At 47.6% G+C, this 22,769-nt stretch overlaps 1 protein-coding gene across 2 annotated transcripts in view; it reads left to right on the forward strand.

Moving 5' to 3' along the window:
- The first annotated feature begins 2,469 nt into the window (after positions 1-2,469).
- Positions 2,470-22,769, forward strand: part of LOC115175936 (poliovirus receptor) — a 78,273-nt gene continuing 57,973 nt past the window's right edge. The window contains exon 1 of one of the 2 annotated variants that reach the window (XM_029735589.1): positions 2,470-2,841. In XM_029735589.1, coding sequence (XP_029591449.1) covers positions 2,754-2,841 — 88 coding nt within the window. In that variant the 5' untranslated portion in view covers positions 2,470-2,753. The remainder of the gene's footprint in view (positions 2,842-22,769) is intronic. The other variant, XM_029735590.1, reaches the window with a different exon arrangement.

The raw sequence follows: 22,769 nt of genomic DNA on the forward strand, positions 1-22,769 counted from the left end.
ATGATGGCATGAAAAGAAAAGGGGGACGAAAGGAAGTCATCGGGGGGAGGAGAGAGGTGGGGGATGTGAGATCAACACTTCAACAAACTGAAGCAGGCTGCTACGGCTGCTGCTACTTACGGCCGGCAAACGTGTCGCTCCGACTGACACCACGATCGCATTAAGCGACAGCTTGTTTAATCAATCTGATTCCGCTGAGCCAATCTCTGGCCACAGGGGCAATTTCTCAAATGGCACGGACATGGTCTGGCCGAGAGAGGGGGAGACAGAAGAGGCTACCAAACCTCAGATGCATTTACTGTGGTCGTCTCTTTTGATGACATGGTTTTACCAAATCCGATTTTTGACGGGCAGTTTGTTTTCCAGAGATACTATAGGCATGGTCTTTCTGTTGGTCTGCATGTCACAGTGGAAGGACTAGTCTTCCATTGGAGCCTCCTTGCAGAATGTTGGGTTGAGCCATCAGTCGTGCCATTCAGACAATTGGCAGAGTTTTGGGACAGAAAGGCACATTGTATTTGTTGAAAAAGATTGCCCATTGAACAGTGCATTATTTCAGTGTTTAAAGTTCACCAGCACATCTAAGACAATATCTAGAGGTAGTTGGAGGTAATAACTTTGTTGCCCCCCCCCCCCTTGGTCTCCATGGAGATGACCTTAACACAAACCCTAATAAACCCCAGGGCTAAAGTTAAGAATCATTTTTGACTAAGACCCTTTAAACCTACATTTGTGCCGGCTAGGTGTTGCAGATGACATGGCCAGCCCAATCTACCCGTGGTTGAGTGATGGTGAACAATGCCTCCATTTTGCCCAGGCACAATGATGACATCCAGCTCAGCTCTGGCCTCCTGCTGTTTGTTGTGTTCAACCTCCAATCTCTGCCATGTCAGCAGGCTCCTTATCGTGATGGACAGCCACCTCTCACCCACCGCTCCACGTGTTTGCAGATTGAAAGATTATCTGGCAACCTGCGGGTTCCCTTCCCTCTTAGAAAAACATACAAATCTTTATCCTCACAAATCAGATGGCAACCATATGGGCCTTGGGGCTTGTTGGAATGGGAATGAAAACGGAGGACCACATATACAATTCAAGGACTCCTGTACAAAGGAAACAATGAGGGAGAGAGCACTTTGCTTGCTCGCCTAGCTCCAGCAGTGGAACAAAGCATCTTGGGTAAATAACACAATAGGTGTCTGAGTTGACAGCCAGATAGGGAGTGGTAGTTGATTTATATTCCTGCCTGGAAGGAGATTGAGGAGCCAAGGCCAGGACGACCTGAACGCAAGGCGATGGATGTGGCCGCAATTGCATCAAATTGACAACAGATGGCACACTGTCGTTGGTGATTTGTATGCTGTGTACACCCACACACGGGGGTGGTCACTAGTTTAGAGGACAGAAGGTTTTCGATGCTCCACCACTATTAATTATTTGATTGAGAGTATTGCTAAGACAGAGAGTCAGCTGGTGAACACTATGATAATGAGCTGCTAATAGCAAAGCATCTCACAGCTTGTGGTCTTACCAATCACAGGGCCACACTCTGAGGCAACATTCTCCTCTGAGCGACATGTATACATACATAAGGAGGTTATGACGGCGTGTTTATGCATAGATAGTTAAATAGGTGACGTCTTGGATACAAGTTGGGATATTAGGTTAGGACGAACAACACCAGTCTATAATCATCAATAGACTGAATGCCACGTTTTGTGCAGATTGTTGATGATGAAAATCAAGCAGCTAATTGCCAACTGCTCCTTATTTCTTTTTTTACTAGTTGCCCTTATTAATATTATTGGGGAGTACCTTTGATCAACAGAGGATTTAAATGAATATATGTATGCACTCAATTCTGTAAATCACCCTGGATAAATGAGAAAAAAGCATTTTTTTTTTTATGAAAGTCAAAATCTTATGAAACAGCTGGTCAGCTATAATATTTGTTCTGCAAATACTATTTTGAGGATGTTCCTGAATTGCATGCTTTATAGTAATGAGTGTTGGTGGTGGGAAAGTTGGTGGTGATGGATTTAACGGAAGCATTTTGATATGTACCTATGCTGCCTTTCAACCTGTGGTCTCAGCATATACAGTACATATTCATCATTTGTTGCCGCTCACTCAAAATGGCCCAATTATCCACTGTGTAGCCCACCACTGTGATATTATTCATGCCATATCATACAGGGGAACATGTATATAAAAGACAGAGAAAATGAATCTCTATGGAGACCTATATTTATCCACAAACCATATAGGTCAGTGGAATAAGAATGTTCTCTATTGGAATAATACAACAACAAAAAATAGGCTGTATGCTTTCCTACGTGGAAGTTTAGAGACACGTTTATTTTCTTAACTTCTCAGATCGTTTGGGTGTTTTATTGTGACATCACAATCAATCTCCCAGAATGCGTGGGAATGCAGAGTGGAACACCATCGTGACTTTCCTTTCCGTTCAACAGTAACGAACGCACCGTAGACCTACCTGTACGCGCTCCGTCCGCCCCACACGGGGAGGGGTTTTCAGTGCTGTTGTGCGACTGTCAAGAGTCACTGTAATTTGAAATCGAGGAAATAAGACGTCGGACTGAAGAGCGAACGGTCCGTACCCATAACTTACCGACTCCCGGTCTGTTTTGCGGTTTATTCCTATTAGATTCCCCCCCCCGGAGAAATCAGTCAAGGAATATTCATTGCGTTCTGGTGTGGTGGTGGGGATTTCATGTTCACGTCTTGTTAGAATGGCGAGAGACTGCGCGAAACATTGCCCCGTATCACCAATGAAAAACAGTTTGTTGGTGATAGCAGCGATCCTTCTGATTATACAAGGTAAGAAACATGAACATTAACTTCTATTCTGTCCTCTCAGGTTATTTGATTAGCCTACCTCTCTCTGCGTGTTCTTTCTCCGTTACTATGGGTCACGTTCATTCAAAGGTTCGGTATCGGCAACCGAAAATGTGCCATATAGAGCCATCCACCGTCCCGTGTGAAAAGCATGCACATTGTGCGGTTCACCCACACGGTCATACACGATTTCAGAGGTGACGGTGGTGGGTTTCTCAAAACCTGTTGTGCAAGTTGACTTGTACACAATACGGTCTGGTTGCTTTTTATCCCGAGTTTTGGTACGCCATGTTATGCATACAAGGTGTGGCCTCTGGGGGTATTTAGACAGCAGGTGGGATTGTTCTGAATCGCCTCCCCGGTTGATTTCCTCAGGTCTGTTCAGGTAACATGCTTCATTCAGACAATCGTGATCTGGCTGATCATTGAGGCGAGCAGAAATGAAGTCAGAAAATAAGATGCAGGGTGTTGCTGTACAACAAGTCAGCCAATACAAATGGTAATGGTCGTTTTGTGGGGTGTCCTCTATTGTAGCCCCAAATCTTCAATGTCAAAACGGTCCAATTTTAAGATGGTAACTGAATTAACTACAAAAGGAAGATGGTAACTACATATACCCTCAGGACTTCTTTGTTTTAGCCTTTTATAAAAAATGGCAATTGTCATGTGTCCAAGAACTCACCTGCATGCAGCGCAATTGAAGAGTGGGTTTGACTGCAAGCCTAACAATCAACACCTGAGCCTGGATATGACAAAGTATGAGGTCACGTAAGGTTGGACTGGTGTTTGACCTGAGTACAGCTGTCTTGTTTGTAGTCTGTTTAGGGCTATTTGATTTTTGAGGGTTTTGATGGTTGATCACGCAGTGCATGCACAGTGTTGCGTAGCCCTAGTCTATTTGTGTTTCTATTTACTGTAGCCTGATTGTTTTAATCATATTATGAGTTTCTGGGTCGAGGTTTGCATGGGTTTATAGGTCAAAAGAGATTTTGAGCTGGGTTTCCTTGATACTCTTTACTGGCAGGGATGAATATGGGGTATTGAGGTGTCCATCTTGTCGGTTTCTAGTGTTCTATTTGATAAATGTTGAATTCAGGCCAGGGTTGTGAAAAATAAATCCGTTGTGTGTGCGGTCATGTTTTTTTTGTAACCCTAAGCATATTTCAGTTCTCTAGGAATTCTTCTTGCTCTTTTTATGCCCATACAAATCCTTACAAACAGGTGTCAGTATAGTAAGACCTGACAGTATGAATTGAAGCGAAACCATTTCTGAATGTTTACGATTTCAGAGCTCAAGCGACATTTATAAAGCATCACGAATACACTTAATATAACAAACACTCCCCCATCCTATACCCACACCCACATAAAAAAAACACATTCCAGCCCTTTCACAGCATGCCCATTCTCTCTCTCTCTCTCTCTCTCTAGCCTATTTTCAGACTGTGCTCCAGCTCCCGTCCGGGCTCTTTGTTGGAGCGGCTTTAGTCATTGGTGAATTAAAAGGCCCTATCCCCCCTCCATCTCCCCTCTGAGTTCTGGGCCCCATTGTTTATAGATGTCTGGTTTGTCAGAGACTCTGGCAGAGGGGGTGGGGAACTCAAACTGCGAAAATGTTTAGACAAAAGTCCCTGCATGTCCTCAGCTCAACCAAATCAGGGCAAAGGGAATGTATCCACCGTTTCCTTGTTGCGTGTAGAGGTTTTCAGGTGTGCTCAAAGACAATAACCAACTCTATTATAACAGCATTATCAAAATAATCATTTTAATTCATTTTTTTATTAACAGTAAAACCGTCTCCAAGGATTACTGTGGAATAACCCAGATAATCTTACAGGGAAATGGAATAGACCTGCACCTGCACCTGCACAAATGGGCGAAGAAATGCCATTAGTTAACGAATGCAAATAGATTCATACATGACCAGCCTTACGGAGGAGTAATGAGATTCGATTGAGATGTGTACACCATAAATACATTCCTTCTCCACCATTGAGTAACTTCTAAATCGTTTGCAGCAAGTTGGTTAGGTCAACCCCTCTTCCTGATGCAACCGAGATGGTGGCCGATAAGCTACAGATTTCTTTTTCTTCTTTCTCCCAGTCTTCAAAAACCTCTCCACCCACCTGCAGTTTGAGATAAAACGGAGGCTAAAGAGATGGATTTCTGAGTGGGCTCGGAAAACAACTCTTCTCTCGCCCGTCCATGTGCCCTCTGCCTAAATCAGAACGTCTGACTTGGCTCCCTGCGACTCTCCTGCGCTAAGCATGTCATTCTCATTCTGCACAGCAACATCTCTCTCCGCCAGTGTCGGGGGTGAAAATGTATTCGCAGTACTTCTCTATTTAAAACAGACACAGAATATAATTGTTTTTTTTTTTCTCTCGCTGGGCCAGTGCGAGCCTTATTAATTACTTTTATATCCCTCAGCAATTCCGGGGGTTGATTTGACAATTGTGCCTGACAGCTGCAGCACAATGCTTGTCCTCGCCACTTCAGTGTGCTTTCCTACAAGCACTTCATCACGACATTTAGTCTCTGCAGACCTGGGGACCGCTCTGTCTGGCCGTTGAAAGGCATGACAAAAACACATGCTGATTTGTCTTGACGGTCGAGGTCGTAACCCCTCTATGATATGTAATAGACGGTCTCTGGTTTGGATCAAACAGGAGCCGAGCACCGTCACTTTTCCCCACCGCTTTTGTATCAGTTCACTTTTGTTGAGTCTGTAGGCAACTTGAACTTGAGGACTAAACACAAATGGATCTAGTTGCTTCCTGTAGAGAGATCTTATTACCACTTCCTTCGCCTTCTGATTTTAATTTGTGCAGCTCCCTCAACCCTAGGCATCCAAGCAAAAATGGAATGGAATAAAATGACATGCATTGGGGGAAAAAACGAAAACATGCATTTTTGCCAGGATGCATTTTTATGACTCTTGAGCGAAAAATAGATTAAAAAAAATAAAAATCTCAACTAGTGGCAAATGTCCCATGTTGTCTTTGGTAGCAAACAAAAACATAAAAAATGTTGCTTCCATTTTCCAGTGGGTTTGGCAAATGAAACTGACAGGCATGTCTTGGCCCGACAGTCAACCCCAGAGTCTATTTTCAGGCTTTTAGAAATGTGACGAGAGCCTAATAGCGCGGGAGGTTTCTATGGTGATTACTTTGGGGGGGAGGACTTCGCCCAATTTTCACACTGGGTGAGTGATTGCCGCAGAGTTTGCTAATAAGATGCATTCTCTTTTCAAGTATGCTCCGTTTTTGCATGTCATTTCTAGTAGGCCCAATTCCGATGTACCTGGCGTATAAAATCCAGGCCTACACAAATGTTTAGTTAAGACCGTTTAACTGGTGAGTGCGGAAGGAAAATGTGAGCACATGCTAAGGTGACTTACTGTTTGCAGCATCACACATTGGTACACAGGAGGCTGGCAGAATCATCCAGCCACACGGCACTGAACACAGTTAATCAGACACGGGCGTGATCTGATCCAACTGGAACACGGAACAGTCGGAATAACACCATCGAGCCTCCGCATTGAACTTGACAAGTTAGGGGGAATTGCCAACCTCTTGCTATTCCTGGAACTTTTTTATAGCTTCTGAGTTTATTGCTCTGCGAACACTGCCGCTCCCTGTTGAGTGTCAAAATGCTTCTGGTTTTCTCGGAATCAGCCGCCGGAGCGTGTCTGAGGGAGCGGGATGCCTCCTCCCCGGACCCTGTCCACTGGAGACTATGGAGGAAGACACGGCTCCGGGGCTTATGACGGCGCCGTAAGAGGGAAACCGGTTAAGGCGTTTTAGTGTGTACCATTTCACCCACCTAGAATAAGTGGTAATGGCAGCGACCCTCCACAGGCTCGGGTTGTTTCACCCGCTGATGTGCAGTACATAACCCCAGTGCCGTATTTTGGGGAGCACCACAACAAGCCAAGGGGACTGCATGCTATGTAAGGCATGGCAGTAACGCCGTCGTTGGCGCGCCTGCTTTCAGACGGCTCGTTACGCCTCCTTATCCAAGCCCCCCCTGGCCAGCTTGTTTGTTGGGTGGATTACAGAAGGGGATGGCATGAATTCCTCCGTTCAGGTTTTTGTCTGTCTTTGACTCAGGGATGATGCAGGCTGGACTCTGCCAAAGGGAAGACATGGCAGGCCTCCCACCTCCATCATCATCAGTCGCTATCGCTCAGTCGGTGTGTATCACATGGTGTGAAGCTCATCGCGTGGCCCCTGGTGATCAGAATGCAAGCTTCCCCACAGCTGGAGGTCATCTGCCTTTCTGGCTGAATTTGAAGAATTTCCAGATTAGCTTCGCGGAAAGGTTCACAAGTTCATTGGCAACTGTTTGTGTATTTGTGTATGCGCTGGTTTCCGTCCACAGCAAATATATTGTTTGTCTGGAAAGCACTGTAGCAAGGGTTTTGAATCAATACAGGTTAAGGTTACCCATTCGCTCACTCATCCCATTGCCTTTTATGGCCAGTGGAGCGAGACGGCACAATTACGGTGGTTGGCAGGGTTGTTTAACATAATCGCTCTCTCAGCCTCTCTCCTCGCTGCTGTCTTTCTCCACTCTTGCATTTATGCTCATCATCCCTCCCTTCCTCTTTTGTCTTCCATCTTCTCTCTCTCTCTCTCTCTCTCTCAAAATCAAATTGTATTTGTCACATGCGCCGAATACAACAGGTTCACCTTACAGTGAAATGCTTACTTACAAGCCCTTAACCAACAATGCAGTTTTAAGAAAAATCCCCCCCCCAACAAAAAATATATTATAAAAGTAACAAATAATTAAAGAGCAGCAGTAAATAACAATAGCGAGGCCATGTGCAGGGGGTACCGGTGCAGGGGTACCAGTGCAGGGGGTACCAGTGCAGGGGGTACCGGTGCAGAGCACAAGATCTCTCTTGTGCTCAATCTTTTCTCTTTCACTTCTCCCACTCTCTGTTCAAAGTGCGACCAGATAAGCAGTGAGTAACGGGAAGGTGTTAACTTGTGCCTTTCAGGCATGCAACAGATTCCTTGACCCGTGCAAAGGTGATTAAGAAATGTTTCATCCAACATTTTCCCAGGAATTTATGCTCCAGCCAGGCATAATGTGCCTCGATAGCAGGAATTGGTTTCTATTGATTGGTTTATTGTCGACGTTAAGTAAGCCTCACAGTCTGCGGACGGTCTGCTCAGTTCTGAGAAATGCTGTCTGAAATGACACTGTCCTAAAAAAAACAAAAAAACATCTCGCCCTCTTTTCCTGTAAAAGGCTTACCAGCGTGATTACTTGTGAAAAGCGAAATTGGCTTTCTGCCCTCTGTCTTTCTCCAACTGCCATTCTGTCTCTCCCTCACACATTAAAGGCCGTCCTCTAAGATGAATCCCTGGCACCCTCCCTGGATCTCTCTGTTGGGTTGATCCTTTCTCTCTTTCATATTTTCCCCCTGAAATCCCTCCATCTCTCGCGGACTCGGTGGCTGAGCGGGTCAGGCATGGTCATGTTTATTTGAGTGCTTATCTGTAATGGTGACCCTCAGACCGAGGCCATAAGCCTCCATCTATTGCCGTGTCTCTCTCTCTCTCTCTCTCTCTCTCTCTCTCTCTCTCTCTCTCTCTCTCTCCACCTCTCGCCACGTCCAATCTTTCACTCTTTGTGCTCGGCCTCTCCAGCCACCATTTCCTTATCCATCCTCTCTCTCTCTTTCTCTCTTTCTCTCTCAAGCCATTCCTCTGCACACCTTCCTCCCCCAGTCTGGACACCTACACACAGCAGAGCAGATTAGTTGGACTGTCTCTCTTCCTCTCCCCCTGCTCAATTCAATTGAGTTTACCGTCTTGTCTTGATCAATATGCCCTGATTTTTGCCAAACTATGTACATAGTGCAATAATATCTAAGAGAAAGCGCTACTCGCCCTCCATATCTCGTTCTCGAATTTCCCAGTTCTGTCATAGATTATTTGTCTGCTGCTGTCATTCTGACACATGATTTTCAGCCTGAGTTGTTGAACCCAGATATCAATGTTCAAAAGGATGGAAGAAGTGCTTATTTGAACTATCTTCCCCTAAGGACTTTCCTGTCCCCCTCCTCCATCCATGATGTTGCAGCTGTCTCACTCTACATTGTCCTCGCTGTTCCCTCTCAATGCTGTGTTTGTGTGAGTTCAGGGAGAGAGAGAGAGAGTTCACTGAGAAAAGGCCCCTGCATTTGACACCCCATAACGACCAACAATGATTACAGTTAGTATTGTTTGTTCATTCGCTGTTCTCCCCGGTCTGTGTTTGCTAATCTCATTTTCATTTCCTTTTACAATTAATATTTAAAGAAAGAAAAGGAAAAAGGATTTTCAACAGCGTGCCTCTTTTCAGCACTGAGGTCCGTGGCCAAGATGACGTTTCTCCCCGTTCATAATGAATGAAGATATAAAAAAAAAGTATTTCTTCTGCCTGAAAACGTATGCCAGCTCAAACATTGTCTTTGCACCATAAATCAGAACAATGTAGCACAGACTAATTGCAGTGTCGCGTTTTGATGATTAATTAACGTGGCGTGTCAGAGGCTCTCAGAACCCCTACTGCTGCCTGACTCACACTGCAGACTTTAGTAGGGGGGAGGGGGTATTGTACTGTGTATATAGGGTGCGTCTGCACTGAGCGGACCTAGACGGACCTGTCCTGCAGGTACGACTTCCTACCCGGTGGCCTTTGCCCTCCTGCCTTCGGAAGTCCGCAAAGCCCTGCGCCGGGGGACTGTGTGACAGGTCATCTGCTGTCCTATTCATCATGTAGTCTATCTGGGGAAAACGGAGCTCTGGCCTCTCCAGACAGAATAGACTGCGAATGTTTTCCCTCCCACCATCACTGTGATGGAGCACTGGGAGAGAGAGAGAAGAGAGTGCCGAACCTGTACGAGACAAGCTCTCCCGCTGTTTTGGGATCTGTTCTCCCCTGCCCCGAGCTGTAGCCCTTGGGATTCATGGATGAAAAATAAAACATCTGGATCAGATCCACCTTTAAGTGGCTCTTTTTTTGTGTGTGTTTTATCCTGCGAAGCGGCGCTCCAGAGAGGAGATGCCTGTTTTTGTTGTCATTGCCACTCATGGAGGTGAATAGCTACTTTGCTGGGGTTTTGACCCCATTAGACCGTCGCTGTTTGTGGCGTGGCCCCCAGCCTGTCGCCGCGAACATCAGACCTTGTGTAAATGTTCTTCCATTATGGCGTGAAGGACAAGTGGGCTTCACTCCAATGAGATTCAGTTTCCAACAATGAACATCTATCTCTGTTCTATATCTAGAATGTACTGTAGGGAACCTGGGCTGGACCGGGTTTAGAGAAACCATGTTTGTAAAGAGGTATCGTCAATAGGTAAGAGAGAAAGGGTGCGCAGTACTTTACTTTCTTTTCAGAAGGACAACTAACAGTTCTGGAAGAGCAACGTAGCACTAATTCATTAACTCAAGGCCAAGCACGACTGCAGAGAATTAAATGTTATTCATGTGGGTGGAAACCCCCCCCCCCCCCCCATATTTAAGCCGCCCTGTTAATGTATGGAAATAACAATGCTGCTAATGATGATGGTGCACTGACGAAGTCAAGGCCGACTACGCAATCCCGAGGGACTTCCCAAACCCGCGCAGTGGTCCAACAATCGTTCGTTTTTATTTCATTGAGTCTGGTAAAAGCCCCTGAATTTCGTGACCTTTTCCACTCAGTCGCTAATTATATACCCAGGATGAGAATTGCCACCAGATTAGAAGAGCTTTCCCAGCGACACGACAATGGAGGGCTAACCGACCATGTTTTTTTTTTCTCCTCTCAGTGAGGAACCTGGTGCTAAATCAAAATGGTTTCCAGTCTTAATGGAGCCTTGACAGTATTGAGCTGTGGGGCCGAATCAGACCACTCTCCATGTGTGGGAAGAGAAGACAGTGACACATACCAGATAGAGGTCAACGGAGGTCAGACAGGATAAGGTAACGGTGGAGTGGGCGCCGGTATATCCCTTGGACAGAAAACGGTGGGCGGACGACGACAGGAGAAACCTGAGGAGAATGTGATGCCGACGACTCTGAGGGGGTTTGTGCCTTGGAGTTGTCGCTGAAGAAACCGGATGAGTGAAGACTTCTGAGAAAAAAAATAAAAAGAATAATTCTGTCCAGCTTTGCTATTTGCCGTATCGCTGCACATTCTGCCTGTGGAGAGCATTAGTGCGTGTTGCTGAAGACCTCCCCTGAACTAAAAACCACCCCCCGGGCCCCTGAGGGCCTTTTCCTTCCCCGGTTCCCCCTTTATTGGGGCCTCGCGGTGCAACCGAGCTGTGTTTATGATTACTGTGTGCATGGGCGCAGCGCGTGCCAGTATTTTTGGGGAGCTGAAGGGGGGGGGGTATTCTGGGCATGCGTCCACGTTCTGCCTCTGGAATCATCTCCGCGGAGTATCCCCCAAACCCCCTCAGGCGCCGCCCGGTTGGCCGCGACCCAACTGTCTTCATTCCTATATCTAGACGCAATGCTTTTTGCTTTTTTTGCCCTTCGTCACGTCCCCTCTGCGTGTGCTTACACTCCGTTTGCAGCCGAAGAGTTTGTCAACGATTTTCATTAATTCACCATCATCACTAGGCCCGGGGCAGAGGGACTACTTTATTCCCACTCTGTTCTCCCTCTCTTCTCCTGCTCTCTCCCAGAGACGGGCTGAACGTGCTGCAGGCTGTGAGCAGACAGAGGGATGAGGAGAGTGAGGGGAAGAGGAGGCAGTGACGCCAGCCAAAATTAGAGCTGTGACACTCCCCGATTTTAAACACATTTAAATAGACACCGCCTTGGGAGGGAGCAGAAGAGTAAAGGAGGAGGGGGACGGTGCCTGCACGTCATGCCCACAGGAACGTTTTCGCCCTCAAATGAAATACTTAAGCCGGCATAGATTAATGCACTCTGTGGAAATGTGGCCCTTCTGTACCCGCCGTCTCCATGTCGAAACGCTTCCCTTCCGCTTTGTCTCGCTCTCTCGCAACCCCACCTCCCCTGTTCTCTCTCTCTCTCTCTCTACACCTCCCCTGTTCTCTCTCTCTCTCTCTCTCTCTCTCTACACCTCCCCTGTTCTCTCTCTCTCTCTCTCTACAGCTTCCCTGTTTTCTCTCTCTCTACAGCTTCCCTGTTTTCTCTCTCTCTACAGCTTCCCTGTTTTCTCTCTCTCTACAGCTTCCCTGTTTTCTCTCTCTCTACAGCTTCCCTGTTTTCTCTCTCTCTACAGCTTCCCTGTTTTCTCTCTCTCTACAGCTTCCCTGTTTTCTGTCTCTCTACAGCTTCCCTGTTTTCTGTCTCTCTACAGCTTCCCTGTTTTCTCTCTCTCTACAGCTTCCCTGTTTTCTCTCTCTACAGCTTCCCTGTTTTCTGTCTCTCTACAGCTTCCCTGTTTTCTCTCTCTCTACAGCTTCCCTGTTTTCTCTCTCTCTACAGCTTCCCTGTTTTCTCTCTCTCTACAGCTTCCCTGTTTTCTGTCTCTCTACAGCTTCCCTGTTTTCTGTCTCTCTACAGCTTCCCTGTTTTCTCTCTCTCTACAGCTTCCCTGTTTCTCTCTCTCTACAGCTTCCCTGTTTCTCTCTCTCTACAGCTTCCCTGTTTCTCTCTCTCTACAGCTTCCCTGTTTTCTCTCTCTCTACAGCTTCCCTGTTTTCTCTCTCTCTACAGCTTCCCTGTTTTCTCTCTCTCTACAGCTTCCCTGTTTTCTCTCTCTCTACAGCTTCCCTGTTTTCTCTCTCTCTACAGCTTCCCTGTTTTCTCTCTCTCTACAGCTTCCCTGTTTTCTCTCTCTCTCTACAGCTTCCCTGTTCTCTCTCTCTCTCTCTACAGCTTCCCTGTTCTCTCTCTCTCTCTCTCTCTCTCTACAGCTTCCCTGTTTTCTCTCTCTACAGCTTCCCTGTTTTCTCTCTCTCTACAGCTTCCCTGTTTTCTCTCTCTCTACAGCTTCCCTGTTTTCTCTCTCTCTCAGCTTCCCTGTTTTCTCTCTCTCTACCTACCGCTCTCTCTCTCTACAGCTTCCCTGTTCTACTCCTCTCTACAGCTTCTGTTCTCTCTCTCTCTCTCTACAGCTTCCTGTTCTCTTTCTCTCTCTACAGCTTCTGTTCTTCTCTCTCTCTCTCTACAGCTTCCCTGTTTCTCTCTCTTACAGCTTCCCTGTTTTCTCTCTCTCTACAGCTTCCCTGTTTTCTCTCTCTCTACAGCTTCCCTGTTCTCTCTCTCTACAGCTTCCCTGTTCTCTCTCTCTCTCTACACCTTCCCTGTTTTCTCTCTCTCTACACCTTCCCTGTTTTCTCTCTCTCTACACCTTCCCTGTTTTCTCTCTCTACAGCTTCCCTGTTCTCTCTCTCTCTCTACACCTTCCATATTTTCTCTATCTCTACACCTTCCCTGTTTCTCTCTCTCTACACCTTCCCTGTTTTCTCTCTCTCTACACCTTCCTGTTTCTCTCTCTCTACACCTTCCTGTTTTCTCTCTCTACCCTTCCCTGTTTTCTCTCTCTACACCTTCCCTGTTTTTCTCTCTCTACACCTTCCCTGTTTTCTCTCTCTCTACACCTTCCCTGTTTTCTCTCTCTCTACACCTTCCCTGTTTTCTCTCGCTCTACTCCTCCCCTGTTCTCTCTCGCTCTATTCCTCCCCTGTTCTCTCTCTCTCTCGCTCTCTTCTCCTCCCCTGTTCTCTCTCTCTCTCGCTCTCTACTCCTCCCCTGTTCTCTCTCTCGCTCTCTACACACCTCCCCTGTTCTCTCGCTCTCTACTCCTCCCCTGTTTTCTCTCTCTCTACAGCTTCCCTGTTTTCTCTCTCTCTACAGCTTCCCTGTTCTCTCTCTCTCTCTACAGCTTCCCTGTTCTCTCTCTCTCTCTCTCTACAGCTTCCCTGTTCTCTCTCTCTCTCTCTCTACAGCTTCCCTGTTCTCTCTCTCTCTCTACAGCTTCCCTGTTTTCTCTCTCTCTACAGCTTCCCTGTTTTCTCTCTCTCTACAGCTTCCCTGTTTTCTCTCTCTCTACAGCTTCCCTGTTCTCTCTCTCTCTCTCTACAGCTTCCCTGTTCTCTCTCTCTCTCTCTCTACAGCTTCCCTGTTTTCTCTCTCTCTACAGCTTCCCTGTTTTCTCTCTCTCTACAGCTTCCCTGTTCTCTCTCTCTACAGCTTCCCTGTTCTCTCTCTCTCTACAGCTTCCATATTTTCTCTATCTCTACACCTTCCCTGTTTTCTCTCTCTCTACACCTTCCCTGTTTTCTCTCTCTCTACACCTTCCCTGTTTTCTCTCTCTCTACACCTTCCCTGTTTTCTCTCTCTCTACAGCTTCCCTGTTCTCTCTCTCTCTCTCTCTACAGCTTCCCTGTTCTCTCTCTCTCTCTCTCTACAGCTTCCCTGTTCTCTCTCTCTACAGCTTCCCTGTTCTCTCTCTCTCTCTACAGCTTCCCTGTTTTCTCTCTCTCTACAGCTTCCCTGTTTTCTCTCTCTCTACAGCTTCCCTGTTTTCTCTCTCTCTACAGCTTCCCTGTTCTCTCTCTCTACAGCTTCCCTGTTCTCTCTCTCTCTCTACAGCTTCCATATTTTCTCTATCTCTACACCTTCCCTGTTTTCTCTCTCTCTACACCTTCCCTGTTTTCTCTCTCTCTACACCTTCCCTGTTTTCTCTCTCTACAGCTTCCCTGTTCTCTCTCTCTCTCTACAGCTTCCATATTTTCTCTATCTCTACACCTTCCCTGTTTTCTCTCTCTCTACACCTTCCCTGTTTTCTCTCTCTCTACACCTTCCCTGTTTTCTCTCTCTCTACACCTTCCCTGTTTTCTCTCTCTCTACACCTTCCCTGTTTTCTCTCTCTCTACACCTTCCCTGTTTTCTCTCTCTCTCTACACCTTCCATGTTTTCTCTCTCTCTACACCTTCCCTGTTTCTCTCTCTTACTCTCCTGTTCTCTCTCGCTCTATTCCTCCCTGTCTCTCTCTCTCTCTCTCTCTCTCCCCTGTTCTCTCTCTCTCGCTCTCTACTCCTCCCCTGTTCTCTCTCTCGCTCTCTACACACCTCCCCTGTTCTCTCGCTCTCTACTCCTCCCTGTTCTCTCGCTCTACTCCTCCCTGTTCTCTCTCTCTCTCTCTCTCTCTCGCTCTCTACTCCTCCCCTGTTCTCTTTCTCTCTCGCTCTCTACTCCTCCCCTATTCTCTCTCTCTTTCTCTCTCGCTCTCTACTCCTCCCTGTTCTCTCTCTTTCTCTCTCGCTCTCTATCTCCCTGTTCTCTCTCTCCATCTCTCGCTCTCTACTCCTCCCCTGTTCTCTCTCTCTCTCCTCTTACTCATCCCTGTTCTCTCTCTCGCTCTATACTCCCCCTGTTCTCTCTCTCTCGCGCTCTATAACTCCTCCCCTGTTCTTCTCTCTCTTCTCTCTCGCTCTCTACATCCTTCCCCTGTTCTCTCTCTCTCTCTCGCTCTATACACTCCTCCCCTGTTCTCCTCTCTCTCCGCTCTCTACACTCCTCCCCGTTCTCTCTCTCTCGCTCTCTACTCCTCCCCTGTTCTCTCTCTCTCTCGCTCTCTACTCCTCCCCTGTTCTCTCTCTCTCTCGCTCTCTACTCCTCCCCTGTTCTCTCTCTCTCTCGCTCTCTACACTCCTCCCCTGTTCTCTCTCTCTCTCGCTCTCTACTCCTCCCCTGTTCTCTCTCTCTCTCTCTCTCTACTCCTCCCCTGTTCTCTCTCTCTCTCGCTCTCTACACTCCTCCCCTGTTCTCTCTCTCTCGCTCTCTACACACCTCCCCTGTTCTCTCTCTCTCTCGCTCTCTACACTCCTCCCCTGTTCTCTCTCTCTCTCGCTCTCTACACACCTCCCCTGTTCTCTCTCTCTCTCTCGCTCTCTACTCCTCCCCTGTTCTCTCTCTCTCTCGCTCTCTACTCCTCCCCTGTTCTCTCTCTCTCTCTTGCTCTCTACTCCTCCCCTGTTCTCTCTCTCTCTCGCTCTCTACTCCTCCCCTGTTCTCTTTCTCTCGCTCTACACACCTGCCCTGTTCTCTCTCTCGCTCTCTACACCTCCCCTGTTCTCTCTCTCGCTCTCTACATCTCCCCTGTTCTCTCTCTCTTGCTACACACCTCTCCTGTTCTCTCTCTCTCTACACACCTCTCCTGTTCTCTCTCTCTCTACACACCTCCCCTGTTCTCTCTCTCTCGCTCTACACACCTCCCCTGTTCTCTCTCTCTTGCTACACACCTCTCCTGTTCTCTCTCTCTCTACACACCTCTCCTGTTCTCTCTCTCTCTACACACCTCCCCTGTTCTCTCTCGCTCGCTCTACACACCTCTCCACTTCCCTTGACTCAGTGACTGTCTGTTTACTTCTTAAACCCAGCCCTCCATCTACTCTGTTTGCCTCTTAAACCCAGCCCTCCATCTACTCTCTGTTTACCTCTTAAACCCAGCCCTCCATCTACTCTCTGTTTGCCTCTTAAACCCAGCCCTCCATCTACTCTCTGTTTGCCTCTTAAACCCAGCCCTCCATCTACTCTCTGTTTGCCTCTTAAACCCAGCCCTCCATCTACTCTCTGTTTGCCTCTTAAACCCAGCCCTCCATCTACTCTCTGTTTGCCTCTTAAACCCAGCCCTCCATCTACTCTCTGTTTGCCTCTTAAAACCCAGCCCTCCATCTACTCTCTGTTTGCCTCTTAAACCCAGCCCTCCATCTACTCTCTGTTTGCCTCTTAAACCCAGCCCTCCATCTACTCTCTGTTTGCCTCTTAAACCCAGCCCTCCATGTCTTATGTTGTATGATATTCTTTAGCTCACTCTGGCACAGACTGCCTGATTATTTGCCTTTTTCAAACCATTCCCCTCTTTAGCAGACATGCTCTCAATCTCTCCTTTCCCCTGTGTTGAAGCCTCTCCCGCTCCTGCACCTCAGTAGGTAATTAGTGTTCACATAGTTGCTCCAATTCGCAGTAACACCTCCTCTCTCTCTCTGTGTGTGTGTGTGTGTGTGTGTGTGTGTGTGTGTGTGTGTGTGTGTGTGTCTGTCTGTTTCTCTCTTCCTGTCTGTATGTACGTCCACTGTCTTTCCTTGTACCAGCCTCTCTCATTTGCAGAGAGGACATCACATCCAGGTTGAAGTGCCCTACTTTCCCACACCTCCACCCCATGTTTATTTATTCAGATGTGAACGGGAGGGAAGTGAAGGAGAGCAAATGTGAGGGGGGGGGGGATGCAATGGGCCCTCCAGAGTGACAACATGAGGGGAGCATTTCTGCCATTCCATTCTTCGTTAGTGCGGTCAGCCTCCAGATAAAATGGTTAAAAGATTACAGATTAAGTTCAACGTAAAGCCAACGGAACTCAGTTTCTCAATGAGTTAAACTTCAGGGAATGGTACACCGCCTCCGCCAAGCTCGTTTCCATTGGGGTAGTGGTGGACAAGAGAGCCAATTTGGCGTCTCGGCAGACACTTTGAATGACTGTGAATGGATCAGTCACTCTATCCTGGGCCACCGTCTCAGTGGTAGTTTAGTATCGCACAGCGGACACTCCTTCCTTCCAGAACAAATGTGGGCTAATGTCTCATCATATCGCTACGAATCTCTAGTGACACCGCTGCCATTGACCCCGACAGACACACTCGCACACAGACTGTCACTCTGGGTCTTTGTCACTCTAGTAGTCTGCCAGATAAGCTGTGCCGCGGTGCCGCCTCCCATCGGCTAAGGCAGCGGATGCTGGAGAGGGTCCATGCCCCCGGCACTGTTGGAATAAGCATTGTGACGGCTCCATTAGCCGTGATGGCTACAGGACTTTGTTAGACAGTACCTACACTCTGGGGACACTGTAGAGGGGGAACCATGCTGGAGTTTACAGGAACAGGACAGGCTGACGCTGGCGTGCACCTAATTAGCGATCACACCGGGAGCCCGAGCGGAGGCTTTGTTTTGCCACGCAGGCATCCTCCTGAAGAGGTGTCCATAACAACTGACCCGGAACCAGAAGTAAGGGCGCTTCATACTGTGGTGTAGGTTTGGATCAGAGGATGCTCGGGCTGAATTCAAAACTGCATAGGGAAAACAGTCGGGTAATCTGCCTCTATTTACCCACTGGGATAACGACACACAGGTGTTGATGAATAGGGAGATAGCGAAAGAGAGATCTGACAGGAAGAAATCAGAGGAGAGGAAATAAAAAAAGAGGTGGTGGGAACTGTGTGTGAAGAACTAGAATGGGGTGAATGGTAACAGCGAGTGAGAACAGCAGGAAAGAGCCAAACTACCGCAGCAGACGAAAGGAAGTAGCCGAAGGGAGAGATAATGGAGGGAATTGTACTGCGTTAACAGAGGAGATGATCTGTCACTGAGACGGAGGGCGGAACAGAAGGCAGAGAGGAGAGAGGTGGGGTGGCCTCATAAGTAATGCAATCGAAAGCCGGGGAGGGGGGAGTGCTAAGCTGACAGGGAAGGTGTCTACGGTTCTCCGTAATGAGCTGAAGTGATGAAGGTCTGTACTCTGGGAGAGCACATCAGAGAGGGGGCGAGACTGGGGTGATGATGAATGGGGAGGCCTGGCGTGGGAGATTTCCACAGAAGCCAGTGGGGAGAGTCGGAGGCTGTTTCGCATCGTCGGAGCTGAGCGGCAATCTGCACAGATGTACTGATCTGACACTGAAACGGATGGACTCGAACGCCCCGTGAATCGACATCAGTAAATTCCAATGATGCAAGGGTTCTTCTACAGCCCTCATTGGTTAGAATTTAATTGAGCTGAATCGGTGCCGAGCTACTGCTCTAGCTGACAGTGAAATGGATAGACTCCACACACCCTGTGCATCTCTATCCGTGAGTCGGGTGATGCAAGGATTCTGTGCAGCTGCCCATTGAATTAGGGTCGAGCCAAATGGCCAGATGAAATGACCACTGTTGCTCTTGCTGAGTGGGTAGATGGACGGCTCAATTGTTCTGCGTGGACCTCGGCTACTAAATAAACACACCAAGATAAAAATCGGGAGAATAACAAAACACAATTTTTCGCATCATGGGCATTTCCTCTGGTGAAGACCTCACACGGCGTGCAGCCGTTTGCTCAGCTCACAGACCTTGGCCAGGCTAGCGTGTTAGACCACACAGAAAATAGACCAGCCTGAGTTTCCTGACCAGTTTTGTTTTAGTGGTCTTTTCTGCTCTAGTTTTTGATGAATGTGAGAAATCAGTCCCACGGTCATAGTGGTGAACATGCTGCTACATGAAAAGGGGTCAAGTTCCATTGACTCTGTAAGCTGATACCCACGCAGGGCGCATTTTCCCAAAGAGGTGGGTGAATGTGGAGAGCCCCGCTCACTCGTATTTTTATATGAAGATGTTTATGTTAAAATCAGACAGGGTAAAGACCTTGGTAGACCACAGTGACTGTGTATACTCAGTTTATTAGGTACACCCATCTAGTGCCTGGTCGGACCCCCCTTTGCACCCAGAACAGCCTGAATTCTCCGGGGAATGTATTATACGTCGGAAACGATCCACATGGATGTTGGTCCATGCTGACGTGATGGCATCACGCAGTTGCTGCAGATTGGACGGCGCTACACCACCGCCAACCGCCTCTACCGTTGATACCAGGCAGGATGGGTCCATGGACTCATGCTGCTTACGCCAAATCCTGACTCTGCCATCAGCATGACGCAACATGAACCAGGATTTGTTGGACCAGGCAACGTTTTCCTACTCCTCAGTTGTCCAGTGTTGGTGACCGTGTGTGGAGTGGAACCCAGTGTGGTCGTCTACTGCAATAGCCAATCCGTGACAAGGACCGATGAGTTGTGCGTTCTGAGATACCGTTCTGCACACCAACGCTGTACTGTGTCGTTATTTGTCTGTTTTGCCCGCCTGTTAGCTTGCACGATTCTTGACATTCTCCTTCGACCTCTCATCAACGACATGTTTTCACCTACAGGGCTGCCGCCGACTGGATGTTTTTTGTTTGTCGCACCATTCTCTGGTAAACCCTAGATAGACACGGTTGTGTGTGAGAAGCCCAGGAGGGCGGCCATTTCTGAGGTACTGGATCAGGTGCGCCTGGCACCGACAACTATACCCCTCACTGTCGTTTAGGACACTCGTTTTGCCCATTCTAACGTTCAATCGAACAGTAAACAGGCCTGTCTGCCTGCTTTATATAGCAAGCCAAGACCACGTGACTCACTGTCTGTTGGAGCGATGTACCTAATAAACTGTCCGGTGAGTGTATATGGTTTGCGCAACCATATAACCTTGTTATTCTGTCACTTTTATGATCGCTTTGCAGGCCTTATCTGTGCTGTGACAGAGGCTTGGCAAGGTGTTAAAAGAAATGCAGATGGCTGGATATTCTCCAGACTTGGCGGGGTATTTCCTGTTTTGTCTTTTTGAGGGGAGACTGATGTGGTGTAGAGAGAGGGAAACATGAAAGCAAGCGACTGAGAGGAAGGACAGACTGAAAGACGCAGTAGATGGGACTGAAGGGAGGCGGAGTGAAGAGACTCTTGGAGACGGGGGCTTAGCAAGTGATAAGGTTTCCTGGGGAGAAGCCTGTTTGGAATTAGAATGTTCTCGAAGCATACCTACCAGCTCTCTATTGAATCTTGTAGTCTTGTACATTAAGTCGTTCTTTATCCTCGTACGTTAGTTTCACTGGTTGGCATATCGACACTTTCAAACTGCCATACCTCAGATTCTGTACCCACACGTGATCATCTGTATGTGAAGGCATATTTTCGTCAGTGCTGTTGAGGATAGAATAACAGCTTTGCAAATATGTTAAATTAATAAATATGCGATTATCCATCCTTGTAAAGGCCTACATGACTAGTCTGTTATTACAGCCCCCCCCCCCACCTTATATATCCACCCTTGGCAGTCTGTCTGCTCTGTGATGAGCGGGCTGTCACCAGATGTGTGACTGAGAAAGAACAGCTGCTGTTCAGCTTCACAGCTGCTTCGCCTCGTTCACACTGACTCCATCGCATCTCCTTGACGACCATGCATTCCTGGAAATCAGGAGCTGGGTTGGGATCGAATTACATTCTGTTTACGACTTGTTTACGGTTGGCTTGATTGAGTCATGAAAATATTGATATTGTTGCCGAGAGTGGGGAGGGATTTGGACAGTCTCTCGTCCAGACTAATCTCCCCCAAGGACATTTCGATATGTTTTGATTGAAGGGCACTGGTACAATCTCGTCTGTGTGTGATAGTTTAGCATTGCTAACCAGATGGAACTGAGATGAAAGTTAAGACGTTTGTTGTGGTCAGAGAGTCACCAGAAACCAAAACTGAATTTATGGACTCTGACAAGGTTGACGCCCCGCCTCATTTAGGTGCAGTGTGAGATCAGCTGGACTGTGACATCCAGGAACCTTGGCCATGGTGATCTTAAGCAATCATATCTTTCCTTTATTGAGGAAGAAGTGACTGCAACTTTATGACCTGCCAGTCACGTCGGTTTTATTGGAGTAGAGGTGAAAAGGACTCTTCTACCGTCTCATTCACAGGTGCTAGACGTGAGGAGTATCTTTTAGCCCGAGGAACTGATGTTATTTAATTAGATTTCTCCCGTTATGTTTTTTTCCCCCAACCCATCTGACAGATTGTGCCCGAGATCCGGGAAATCCAGGGATCAGAGCAGAGCCAGATATGAATGTAATCAACGGGAGAGAGCAGCCCGGGCCCAGCCCAGGAGCCAGAGATGAGAGATTTGGGTCTTTTTTTTTTAATCGGTGTGAATCCCTCAATAGGGCTAAAAGCAGCAAGACACCTAATTTGAGGACTTAAGTCACAAAGCCGGCATTATTTCACCACACGCGTGTTTGTGATTTACCGGCCCAGAGTGAAAACTCCTGAACCGCAGCCGAGAGAAATCTCTACCAGGTTGGCTCTGACGCAACTAAACTTCTGAACCACAGCCGAGAGAAATCTCTACCAGGTTGGCTCTGACGCGACTAAACTCCAACCGCTGTTTTACCCTTACGGCAATGTCCTTGCTGCGGTTATAAATATCTAACGTCACCAAATCTATACCTAAGGCGTGGCAAGTTTGCTGTATTGGCAGAAATGGTGTGCGCAGTGCGACCTTTGACTGCCGTCTGGAGTTGAAACGGAGGTTGTTTCGGTTGAATAGTGCACTCGCTGCGTTGCCTCCCATTCAGGGTCGTAGTGTGCTAATACAGTAGTTTCCTGGTATTCAGCTAGCTAACACTCGCTGCGTTGCCTCCCATTCAGGGTCGTAGTGTGCTAATACAGTAGTTTCCTGGTATTCAGCTAGCTAACCGATGGTATCATCATCATTTCAAGCAGTTGAGGGTCGACTGAAGCAAAACGAGGAAAGTATCTTCATTAGAGCCGTCGCTGGCCTCCCACCCACTGCTAGGTTGGGGGTTGGGGGGGGGGGGGGCAAATAAGCAATATTTAAGCTGCATTTTGTGCCCACTTACTTAAAAGAAAACCCAACTGACGTAGGCCAACATCTGCGGTGCGGGGTGTTCTTTCCTCGGGGGTTCACGCTGTTATTCCTCCATCAGCCTGTCGCTCACTCTCAGGCAACAGAATAAACATAACCCGACGCCTCCCCGATGGAGTACTACGGTTTACAGAGGCTACCAGATAAGACCACTGTACAAAATCAATAACCAGGCAATTGAGCAGATGAGTCTGGAACAACCCGCAGTATGTTAATCACCCGTTTTTAATGGCTTACTGGCTGAACTGTAACAATGCAGTATGAAATAAACCCAGTCTGAGCAGGACTAATTATTCCTCCAAGGACCTTCCTCAAATGTATTTACATGAACCTTTCCCAGGATCTTTTCATCTGTGTTCAGAAGAGTGATTGGTCTGTAATACATACATTTGAAGTCGGAAGTTTACAGGCATTTAGGTTGGAGTCATTAAAACTTGTTTTTCAA

This window comes from Salmo trutta, chromosome 36 (assembly GCF_901001165.1).
Source record: "Salmo trutta chromosome 36, fSalTru1.1, whole genome shotgun sequence".
NCBI classification, from domain to species: Eukaryota; Metazoa; Chordata; class Actinopteri; order Salmoniformes; family Salmonidae; genus Salmo; species Salmo trutta.